This window comes from Ranitomeya imitator, chromosome 1 (genome assembly GCF_032444005.1).
Source record: "Ranitomeya imitator isolate aRanImi1 chromosome 1, aRanImi1.pri, whole genome shotgun sequence".
Classification (NCBI taxonomy): Eukaryota; Metazoa; Chordata; class Amphibia; order Anura; family Dendrobatidae; genus Ranitomeya; species Ranitomeya imitator.
The window spans coordinates 113512824-113525614 of record NC_091282.1 but is presented as its reverse complement, the minus strand read 5'-3'; the positions used below and the strand labels follow the sequence as shown (position 1 = coordinate 113525614).

The 12791-nt window shown below is 45.6% G+C and overlaps 1 protein-coding gene across 1 annotated transcript in view; it reads right to left on the bottom strand.

Annotated features, from left to right (window-relative positions):
* Nucleotides 1–12791, bottom strand: part of DMGDH (dimethylglycine dehydrogenase) — a 105045-nt gene that overhangs the window by 42469 nt on the left and 49785 nt on the right. The window contains exon 6 of the mRNA XM_069749883.1: nt 1411–1659. Coding sequence (XP_069605984.1) covers nt 1411–1659 — 249 coding nt within the window. The remainder of the gene's footprint in view (nt 1–1410; nt 1660–12791) is intronic.

Below are 12791 nucleotides of genomic sequence, written 5' to 3'. Positions count from 1 at the left end.
ATCATGCATTGATGTCAGGTGCAGCAGGGTGATATGGGGATCGTTATACTATATGCTATGGCGGTCTGTTAAGGCACACTTAGCTATATACATGTGACATGCTATAGTCCATTAAAACAGATTACATGCCCTGTTGTTGCACCCCATGCGTATTTATATCCTGACCTTTCTTCGGCCCCATTTCTACACCTGTGGATTCAATCACCTATTAATTTAAAACCCATGTATCGTATAAGTTGTACATTCCTTTGGATATAATTTGTTTTTGTGTTACTATTTTTTGTAAAAATTTTGGTGTAATTTTATCGTCAATTTTGGACTCGATTTTCTCCTTGAGTATGCATAATATAGTGATTTGTACATGGGTAAATGGCATTACATTAGTGGTAAATATATGTGGATGAATTACCAGTTGCAGACAATTGGGAATATTGCACTTTGGGATTACTGTACTTTATTATGAGGGCAGGAATAGGGAAATCAGGAAATGCCAAGACAGTGTGGCCAAATCGCAATTTGTTTGCATGGTGCAATACGTCTAAGCAGCATAACCCTGGGGAAGGAAAACTCACACATGGACCTCATCTGCCCAAAATATAGGATGTCATGGTTCACCGTTGCGTAGAACTGTAGGAGTTGTGGTTCCTTTATTCTTACCTAATGTGACATGTTTGATTTAGTAAGTTCTTGTATTCCTGATAAAAATATCAATTCTGGACTACCTTTCCTTAGAACACTGTATTTTACAATCCCTTTGTTACACTGCATGGAAATGTATGAATATATTCACAGTTGGTCATTAGCAATCCATTTTCAATAGATTTTCTCCCTACTCAGTTTAAGGGCTCGTGCACACAACTGATTTTCTTGTATGAGTGCTATTCTTGATTGTCATGGATAGTACTCGTAACTATGATGTTCCATGTGCACATGTCCAATTTTTCCCTTGGTCTTAGTGGTCCACAGGGAAAGGAAAAAAAAAAAATCAGAGACATGTCCGATTTTGATCTGAGTGTCAGATTAAAATAGCCAATGGACGTCTATATATCTGAGAAAAACTGATGCAACTCTGATTGAAGTCTGATCAGAATAGTCAAACCATTTTTCTTGGATGTGGAGACATCGGTGGTGTGAACTAACCCCAATACTGTCACTACTGATTGGATGAGAAACTGATGAGAAATGGTACCCCCAGGAACAAAATAATACAGATCTCTAAGAAAAGACGCTCCAGCATTGTTATTTCATGGAGAATACAAGGTAAGTACTTTCTATAACAGGCATGTGAGGAGAGCTCAAGGTTGGAGTAAAATGCAAAACATCACTTTTTCCCCCATCTGTTACAGCAAAGCAAGGGTAAAATTATAAAAATAATACCTTCATGTATAAAGGGTTAATATATTTAGATACCTGGTGGGACTCCGTCTGTGACCCATGATTCTTGTAATTTCATTTTCTCTTGACTTTCATAGGGACCAAATAATAGTCCGTCACGCTCCTGGCGCAAGTAATATGAGCCTTCGAGGTCTCTAAGAACCGGAATTTCCTTCTTCAAGGCTTTCACTTCAGGAACTGTCCCTGTAACCACGTACTGATGGTGCACAGGAATAAGAGGATGTTCAAGTCCTATCAACTTCCCAACTTCTCGAGCCCAAAATCCTAGGGGGGAAATTAATTTTATGTTAATGGACACACAAATATTGAATAACGTCATTTAAATCAAGAGTGACAGGGATCATTTCGGATTTTCAATAAAGATCTTTGGATAATTTTTTTCCACCTCTTAATTTTAATGGGGTATTTCAGACTCAATCTCCGGATCAGTGGGGATCCCACAGTTTGACCCCAAGCCAGAGGTGTAATTATGATGGGCAAGGGGTTGCAGTCACACCTTGGTCTTTGAGTCTAGAGAACCCAAAAAGGTCCCTTTGGTCCATATGAAAAGATTTCTACTATTAGGAAGGTATGACATGATGGCCCTGTTGGAGATTTTCATTGGGGCCCATTAGCTCCAAATCACACCACAGACCCCAGAGATCAGCAAGTTATCCCTCAATCTGTGAATATGTGCTACCTTGCCCAGTTGGGAATAAGTTGTGTTATAACCATTATAGACATCTACGACATATGTACAGGACTTGTTATTAGTGATGAGCGAGTGTACTCGTTGCTCGGGTTTTCCCGTGCACGCTCGGGTGGTCTCTGGGTATTTGTTACTGCTGGAGATTTTGTTTTAGTTGACACAGCTGCATGATTTACAGCTGCTAGCCAGCCTGAGTACATGTAGGGTCGGGAAAACCCGAGCAACGAGTACACTTGCTCATCACTACTTGTTATAAATGTCTGAATGGAGGAACCTTCACCTAACTCCATGACAGAGGTCCCCATGTATAGAATAAATTAAGTGGCTATGAGTATGCAAAATTTACTCCGTTTATTTCTTTAGAAAATGCAAAAACAAAAAAGCAGTAATTTAATCCCCCACCTGGATGCAGTATATGTTAAGGCCTCCACTTCATACAGTTTTGTCAAACCCACTAAATTTGGCAGGAATGGACAACCATCTGATATGTATGGACACCCACTTAACTCTCCCAGGACAGATGATGACAGAGGAAAAGAAGGATCCGACAGTTGGAATTGGACCACTTGATCCTGATCCTTTTGTTGTCAGGGGAGATAAGCTGCTGCCAAGAAGTGTCTGACAGCGACTTTCTCTGCTTTCCCCATCAAAAACACAATGCGCTTAGCGGAGCTGAATGACACCGCTGCTGCCTCATCACCAACGAAGCTACCGCCTCACCAACACCGGAGCTACCGCCTCACCAACACCGGAGCTACCGCCTCACCAACACCGGAGCTCCTGCAACCCTCAACCTACTGTCTCCTTCCCCATAATCCTGTAGAATGTAAGCCCGCAAGGGCAGGGTCCTCGCCCCTCTGTATCAGTCCGTCATTGTTAGTTTGTTTACTGTATGTGATATTTGTAACTTGTATGTAATCCCTCCTCATGTACAGCACCATGGAATCAATGGTGCTATATAAATAAATAATAATAATAATAATAATATGTATGGGGGAGTCGTAAGAGATAGATGTCAGACAAACATTATCTTGGCAGCCAGCTATCTTATGGATATGGCCAGCTTTTGGGCTCACCTACACGAGCGTATAACACGGTCAAATGCGCTCTGCGATTGTTTTCTCATGTCGATTCAGCAGGAGACAAACAATTGCAGCATGCTGCAAGTAACTCTGCAAATTGGACCATGCCCACCAAAAAACATCGGACTGCATTCGGATGTCATCTGGGTGCAGTCCCATGTACGCGCACAATTCACAATGGAGAAATTAAGTTCTACATCTTCTCGGCACCTGTGATGCGATTCTGTGAGGAGACATGTAGATCAGGAGAAAAGACTGTCAGTCATTACATGCCTCACACTGGTAACGTCCCTTTCATTTAAAATAAACTCGGGGGGGGGGGGGGGGCAGATTATCATGGAGACCTATGTCCGGCCCATAGATCCTAACAGTTCTTTGCATAGTACGAAAAATGTGGATTTTTCTAGAACAAGAAATGGGATGACAGATCTCCAGATATCATTTTTTTTTCAACTTTCTATTACCTACATGTCCATATAGATGGATTAGGAGGGTTGATTTTACAGAAAACCCTTACGAAATCTTATGAACTACACCAAAGATTTCTCCGCAGTTGTGCACGGTGTGGCATAGTCAACTATTGTAACAAGTACGTGCACCAGGTTTAGAAGAATACGTCTTTCAAATACCACAAAGCATAATCATATCTTGCTTGATGTGGGACAGTATTGCTGGATCTGCAACTAATTGCACATTTGGATTTTCTAAAAAGTAGGAGAACAGCTCTGAGGCAGCCCCATCTAGTTCATTCTGGTTCTGCTATTGGCACAGAGACGACTTTTCTAAACAGTTTGTCTGTTCCAAGTGAGGAAATCTGAAACCAGCTGTACTTGGCATCGGGACACATGGACTAGAATCTGCGGGGCGGTGGGAGGGGATATTTAGGGGTTAAAGGAGAATCTGTTGCTACTAACGTTTTACAACTTACTCTGAGGATAGAGTTGGATTATTTTCCCTTGGAACAGATTATCAGATTATATTACATGGTTTTCAGTCAGTAGTGTAGCTAACGGGGGGCAGAGGGTGTGAGCGCCCTGGGACCGGAGCTCAGATGGGGCCCACCAGGAGCTCAGGGGCCTCATAGCGGCCTGGCGGCAGAGCAGGGAGACCGATTCTCCCTGCTCTGCTGCAGAATGTAACTGTATCGGCGCACTTATAGTAGCGTAGCTCCAGGTGGGCCCCCTCTGAGCTCCGGGTCCGGGCTATTGGGTCAGTGGCAAGTCATTATCTGTAACTGTGCTGTGATCTCTTATATGTTCTGTAGGGCTGGTATCTACCACTGAACATATGGCGGTAATATCTGTGTTGGTCTTGAAATAGAGATTATCTTCAGTAACAGCGCGGTCATCTGCGGAGGTTCTCCTCCACTATTAGGGTGCGTCACCGAGTTGTAATCAAGGTTACCTGGTTAGGGGCCCACTCAGAAGCTTCACTCCCCCCGAACCAAAATCTTAGCTACGCCTTTGGTTTCAGTATATATACAGTTATTATATTGGTTATAGTCGTTTTAGCATAATGTTTTATCAGGGAAGTCAGAAATTTTATCCCACAAAGCAATGCATACAGCTAGAATATACGAGGGCGAGTCTAAAATTATCTGCACTCTAGTGAGTTAATCAACTTTCAGAAAAGACAAATATATCATTTTTGACATAATGATGATTTTCAACACATTTCATCCATCTGTTCACAGCCTTTTATATTCCCTCTTATAAAATATAGCTGTGAGCCAGCAATGCACTGATGTCTTTACCTCTTCTTGTCACGTGAATCTTTTTGCTCATTGCGCATCTTTCAGGGGTAAAAAACAAGCAATATTCTGATGGGGTAAGATCAGGACTATAGTGAGGACACAGCGGATATGCTTCGATCAGCGCTCGCTCTGGCCAAGTGTGCGCTGTTAATCAGAGTCAGGGAGCTGGAAATTCAAATTCAGGGGGGCATAACCGTCCACCAAGTTCTTGACCACGCCAAGGGGGTATTGAAACCCCCACATATGGAATATAAAGCATTTTTAAACTAATTACAACAATGAAGGGCTCCATCTTGCTGGCGCATAACACGTAAATACCAATCCACCAGAGTTAGGAACCCAATTCCAAAAATAAGAAACGTGGCAAGGGTATATGTATAATAATATATCTTTATTTAAGTAATGGTGATAACATATATATATATATATGTGCACATATGGAAGGATATAAAATTACAATCACAATAATAAAATCACAAAAATATAGATAAAAATGTATAGGTAGATATAAGGTATGCCAAAAGGTATGCCAAAAGGGGAAATGTCAGGACTCTCATAAAAAACGAAATGCAAAATATATATAAAATATGTAAAAAAGTGTATGCAACAAGTGCTAAAAAATGAGATAAAACTGCAAATCAACACACAAAATGTCTATTGAGTTTATAAAAAATAACCCACAGTGCAATATATTCAAGTCATATGGCCAAAACACCATATAGAAGGTGCAATAGTGCAAATAAGCTGTGCACAAAAGTAACCAGGAAGCACCACAGTGCAAAAAATACGAGAAGTGATAAGGAAAGATGATTTTAAGAGAGTGCCTGTACCTTTAATGGCAATGCGAAATCCAACCACAGCGCACCACGACGCGCGTTTCGGATAAGAAATCCTTCGTCCCCTGACGAAGTCGGGAAGGAATTTTTCTCCGAATATGGGGCAATTTTTATCTGCCTAACGGGGCTTTTGTCTTCCACTTCATTAATGTTAGGATAAAGGTTGAATGTGATGGACTTATGTCTACATTCATACTTAAAAGCTGTGAACCTATGCATGACAGAAGCATTTGGTGACATCTTTGATCTTTTTGGCTAATAATAGGTTAATGCTCCATTATATGGAATTTGTGGCATGCTGTAGTCCATGAATAGATGTGTGAAGGATGCAGTTTTATTGCAAGGCGACAGATGTATTTTTGACTAATCATAAAAGATTTTGAAAATGCAAAAAATAAATATCTAATTATCTGCCATAATGTGTCTGGCAGAAATTCACTTTTGTTTTGCTAATTTTCTCTAGTTTTATCTTTACAATATGAAGGTGGAAGAAAAATCATGTACTGTAAATTATTGTTTCATGTTTAATAAGATTGGTGCGAAACCCCCCTCCCCCCCCCCCCCCCCCCCACAAAATTGTGCTGATTCAGGGGAAGATAATAAAAGCTCAGGGTGTAGATGCCGTTTGCCCCTATTCGTGTATGATAGCGGTAACTCCAGGATACATAAATCAAAGTCTAGTGCTCATATCTGATATTATCCTGCACTTTTGATATCAACTTTCAAAAGTGAATTGTAAGAGATTGAATGGACAATCTTGTCACGTGCCCTATGGTCAGAACAATGTTTTTGTACTTATCGGTTAGTTAAAATATCGAAGATCAGCGCCTTAGGCTATATTCACATGAAACATTTTTAGAGCTTTTTTATGCAAATTAAAATAAGATTTTTACAGTATTAGTAAAAGCTATGAAACTTCAGAAATCTTATGCACATGCTTGTTATTTTCTCCCCTGACTGAATTTTACAACTGCATTTTTTAACCCTTTACTGACATCGGACGTACTAATATGCAGTTGTCAGTATCCCCCGCTTTAATGTGCGCTCCGATGGTAAGCCCACCTCAAAGCCGGAACATGTCAGCTGTTTTGAACAGCTGACATGTGCCCACAATAGCCGCAGGCGGAATAGCGATCCGCCCGAGGCTATTAACTAGTTAAATGCCGTTGTCAAACTGACAGCGGCATTTAAATTCGAACTTCCGGCCATCAGTCCGGAAATACGCACACCGGTGACACCCATCACATGATCGGGGGTCATCTGTGTGTCAGCATGACAACCAGAGGTCTCCTTGAGACCTTTATGGTTATCAGTGACTAATTGCTATGAGCGCCACCCAGTGGTCGGTGCTCATAGCAACTCAGCAATTCAGCTACATAATAATAATAAAAATAATCTTTATTTTTATATAGCCCTATCATATTCCACAGCACTTTACATACATTATCATCACTGTCCCCAATGGGGCTCACAATCTAAATTCCCTATCAGTATGTCTTTTGGAGAGTGGGAGGAAACCGGAGAACCCGGAGGAAACCCACGCAAACACAGGGAGAACATACAAACTCCTTGCAGATATTGTCCTTAGTGGGATTTGAAACTAGGACTCCAGATGGGGGCAGGAATGGGCGCAGCTAGATGAAAGCCCCCCATGACTGCACTGCCATTTCTTTTAAATAAAATTGAGCTGGGATTGGGATTGGCTGAATGGTGCGGGGGGAGGAGTAGTGGGATGGGGGGAGGGATTCAGGCTAAGGAAAGTGTGGGAAAATTGTCAGCATCCTTCAGGAAGCCAGAGTTGAAAGACCTCCCCCCCTCCCTTTCGCAGACTCCCCATGGATTTGGTGGACAGACTGATGGAGCGGTTGAGGAGTGTGGAGCGTTCTAGGAGGGGAGGCTGGCTGGAGGAACAGCTGTCATCTTTGCTGGGTGACGGCGAAAGGCAGGGCAGCATGAACAGGAGGACGAGGCCTCCAGAAAGACTATCTCCCGACTTGGTGACGCACGGCAGGCGGAGGCCACGGAGCCCCTCCGGAGACTCTGCGGAGGCTGGGTGCAGCGGTACGGTAGCTCCACCCTCTGCCCCCTCAAGCAGGAATCCAGGGACCCGTTCTGCTGGTGCGGGTCGGTGGCGCGTACCAGCGGTGAGGAACACAATGGTTGACCAGGCTCAACCGGAAGGGCGGGCCTCGCCGGAAGTGCGGCCTGCTCAGGCACAACGTGGGACAGCGAAGGCCAGGGGTGAGCACAGGAGCCGCGGTTAAGCAGTGGTGGTGGAGGCCGGGACGCCGGAGATGAGGCGGAGACAGGTGGGAGCGGCGGCCTCAGGAGGACAGCACGCCGACTTGGCAGCGGCAGGTACCCCAGGATCGGCGGCTATGGGGGTGCCTGGCAGAGGGAGTGGACGGCAGAGCAGGATGGTGGACAGGCAGCAACAAGGGGTTCAGCTGTGCCCAGAATGCGGGGGCCGTGCACAGGGAGCAGCGGCTAGCAGGGCCAGGCTGGCTGGCAGGTCAAGGGAGACCGTGACAATGGACAGGTCTTGGTCCAGCAGGTCGAGGGAGTGATGCAGTTCTCCAGCCCCGGTCCCCCCTGGTGACGAGGAGGCCAGGGGCAGCAGAGGGGCAATGATAAGTCTGAGTCCAGGAGCGAACAGGATGATGGAGAGCAGCAGAATACTAGATGTCCGGCTGGCGGAGACACAGCACCCACACAGCCTTGAGAGTATATGTCCATGTCTGGTTTGTCGCAAGTGGGGGTCGGGGCGGGGGGAGTCAGGGTTTAGTGGCAGACAATGGAGGGCTGACTGGAGCTTTTAGCTCTGGTGTGCCGGGTATTAGGGATAATCTGGCTGGGATGTCACACATCTTGAGGAGATTGGAGGATGGAGTTGCGGATGGCACTGGGGCATCGCCTCTGGGGGCATGGTTACAAGGGTCAAGTTATGGATCGCGATTGGTGAGCGAAACAGGGAGGTCAGGTGGATCGGTGCCGACATCCTTGGCGGGGGTATCAGTGTCGGTTCAAATGGAAAAAGAAAAATGGGATTCAGTTAAACTGGATGACAGGGCAAAAGGGGAGGTGTATGTGTGCTTTGAAGGTCCTCTCGGTGCACATTTAAAAAAAGGAGGTGAAGGAAAAAATTTGGAAGGATGAGGATATTTTCTCCCTCCTTCCTTTGGAGAAATTTAATTTGGACAAAGGAAAAAAGGAAGACAGTAAAAAGGAGGAGAAGGAGAAGAGAAGGTGGTGGCTAATTCCGCAGACATTTGTCAATTGGCTACAGGCCTTTGCGATTTTGGCTAACGTGATAAGTGAAAAGTTCCCTGAAAACTGCTCAGGCCTTTTTTGCTATTTAGATGCGATAGGGAAAGCGCACCATACATATGGGGGTCAGGCGTGGCTGCGTTACGATGAGCAGTTTCGGCAGAGGAAAACAGTTAGACCAGAGATAAAATGGGATCAAAAGGATATTGGGCTTTGGTTAAAAGTGATGGCCCCTGTGAGGTACAGTTGGAGCGCCCCCAAACACAGGGCCACGAGTTCTCGGTACCGGGCCTCTCTGGTTTGGTTCTGAGGCTGTCACGGTGGCTAGACCCGGTCCGTGACCCTGCTAAGGGGCGTCCAATAAAAGGTGATAGGAGTCTGTCAAGGTTTCGTGACGCCACCTGTGGTGTTCGGTCAGGGTGACCGACACTGCTGTGGGGTCCGCTGGGGTGATGGAATGGCAGCTGGATGGTATACCTTCCCACAGGTGAAGTATGTCCCCAGGGCTTCCCAGTAAGGTAGATGGTGATGGTGTGAGGTGCAGTCAATAACGAGGACACAAGGTTGCAGTCTCTTTACCTCTTTACTGAAGACTTCAGGATCCTCAATCCAGAGCACGCTTAACAGGGCTATCTGAGACCGGCCGGTCCGATGGGCACATCCAGAGTTCCCTTTGCAGGTGGAAATCAGTGCCTACTAGTGTTGAGCGATACCGTCCGATACTTGAAAGTATCGGTATCGGATAGTATCGGCCGCTACCTGAAAAATATCGGATATCGCCGATACCGATATCCGATACCAATACAAGTCAATGGGACATCAAGTATCGGAATGTATCCTGATGGTTCCCAGGGTCTGAAGGAGAGGAAACTCTCCTTCAGGCCCTGGGATCCATAGTGAGGTGTAAAATAAAGAATTAAAATAAAAAATATTGATATGCTCACCTCTCCGGCGGCCCCTGGACATCACACTGGTAACCGGTCGGCTTTTTTGTTTAAAATGAGCGCGTTTAGGACCTGCGAATGACATCGCGGCTTCTGATTGGTCGCGTGCTGCTCATGTGACCGCCACGCGCCCAATCAGAAGCCGTGACGTCATTCGCAGGTCCTTAATTCCTAGAATTAGGAGTTTAGTGAATGAGAATGACGTCGCGGCTTCTGATTGGTCGCGTGGCAGTCACATGAGCGGCACGCGACCAATCAGAAGCCGCGACGTCATTCGCAGGTCCTAAACGCGCTCATTTTAAACAAAGAAGCCGGCCGGTTACCAGCGTGATGTCCAGGGGCCGCCGGAGAGGTGAGCATATCAATATTTTTTATTTTAATTCTTTATTTTACACATCCCTATTGATCCGATACCGATACCACAAAAGTATCGGATCTCGGTATCGGAATTCCGATACCGCAAGTATCGGCCGATACCCGATACTTGCGGTATCGGAATGCTCAACACTAGTGCCTACCACTAGCGCCTGTGTGTTGTAGTGCTACCCTGCTGAGCATTCAGAATAGTCCTCACAACTGCTGTTCTCGTTCGTTCGTTCTTTCTAATTCTCTCTCGCTTGTTCCAGATGTTACTAGTTTCTCGTCCCCCAGTATGTTATGGCTAGGACGCATCCGTATGACGGGAAGGCTCGGAGCTCTTCCGGGACCCTAGAGACGCCCCTCTCCACGCGTTGCCCCCTATGTCTTCGTAGGAAATTTCCGGACACCGGCTACGCGCTTCAGTAGGATGTTGCCTCGGTCTCACGGCACGACTCCTACTGGTTCTCCTTTGTCCTTGATCTCGTTTCTCACTGTTCCACAATATCCTTCCCTTCGTGTCACTTCCTTAGGATACCGCCGCGGGGTGTGCAGGCGCGGTTCCGTAACGTTCTGCTCTGTTCGCTAGGCACCTGCCAGGTTCCCACGCCTGACAGGGACCCCCCTGTGTCTTCTCCCTGCAACACCCCCTGCCACGGGATGTTGCCTGAATCCAACCCAGTCAGCTTCTGACTAACTTCCTATCCAACCCCTAGTTTTTCCAGTGTGAGGAGTGGTCCAATAAATAAAGCCTTTTTCCCCCCTAGTGGCCAGAGTGTGAAGTGTAATGTGTGCTGGTGATAACTGGTCAGTAGAATTCCTTCAGTGCCATCAGACGTACCATCACTCCCCTTAGTGGCAGAGTGTCATACTGCAATGACCAGGTCTCTGGGGCGCTGCACAAGTAGTCCTTTCATGGGGGAGGAGGTGCCAGCAACCAGCAGTCTGGACATAGAAGTGGGGGGCAATGGACGCAGGGTACAAAAGAAAAGAACGGAAAATATTGACGATTTAATGATGGCGAATGTAAATATGGGAACACCTGTAAATTTAAACATGTGTGTTCCCACTGCAATGGGGCCTCCCATGGAGCGTCCAAATGCTTTAAAAAAAACAAAGGGAAAGCCATCGGTGGGTGGCGGTCAAGAGGGAGACACCAGTGAGGCTTCAAGAGATGGTCCCTTATCTAAGTAGGTACCTGGATAAGTTGAAGGCGGAGGTTCTTTTGAGGGGTTTTTCGGAAGGTTTTATGATTCCTCCCCCTAACCACACAGTCCCCTTTTCCATTAAGAATTTGAGGTCAGCAGGATTGCATGCCGAGATGGTTAGTGCTAAGTTGGAGAAGGAGGTGGAATTGGGTAGAATGGCGGGGCCATTTTGTTGCTTGCCAGTTGAAGGGGTGATTGTTTCCCCATTAGTGGTTGTGCCTAAGAAGGAATCAAACTAATTTCGGTTGATTCATCATTTGTCATATCCGAAAGGTGGTTAATGATGGCATCGCTGAGTTATGCTCCGTAGTGTACACATCGTTTGATGCGGCGGTGCAATGGGTTCGGCGGAATGGTGGGGGGGCTTTGCTGGTTAAGACGGATATTGAATCGGCCTTCAGATAGCTTCCGGTGCACCCTGATAGTATTCCTTTGTTGGGTTGTTTTTGGAATGGAGGTTTTTATTTTGACAGATGTTTGCCGATGGGCTGTTCAATTTCCTGTTCGTTGTTTGAGACATTTAGTACTTTTGTTGAATGGGTGGTTAGGGACGTTGCCGGCGTTTCCTCCATCATTCATTATTTTGACGATTTATTTGTTGATAGGTCCACCTGACTCTGTATTATGCAGGAATTCATTGGCCACCATGGAGTGGGTGGCAGGGCGTTTCAGTGTGCCTTTGGCAAGAGAAAAGACGGAAGGCCCTAGCACGGTTTTAAGTTTTCTTGGCATTCTTATTGACTCAGAGAGAATGGAGCGTAGGTTACTGGAGGATAAGCTGCTGTTGCTTAAGCAGGAAGTGCAGAGAATTGGGAGACTGCGTACGGTGACATTGAAGGAGTAGCAGCCGTTGTAGGGCTGTTTAAATTTTGCGTGCTGGATCATGCCCATGGGCAGAATTTTTGGCCGTAGATTGTCTGGGGCGTTAGCACCATTTTGTTCGTTTAAATAAGGAGTAGTGATGAGCGAATATACTCGTTACACGAGATTTCTCGAGCACACTCGGGTGTCCTCCGAGTATTTTTTAGTGATCGGAGATTTAGTTTTTCTTGCCGCAGCTGAATGATTTACATCTGTTAGCCAGCATAAGTACATGTGGAGGTTGCCTGGTTGCTAGGGAATCCCCACCTGTACTTATGCTGGTTAACAGATAACAAATAATGAATCATTAGGTATCACCATATCAGTGTCTGATTTATCAAATATAAAATTATATGACCCCAAAAGTCGAAACACTAGAATCTCCATTCCTTGGGGGAAT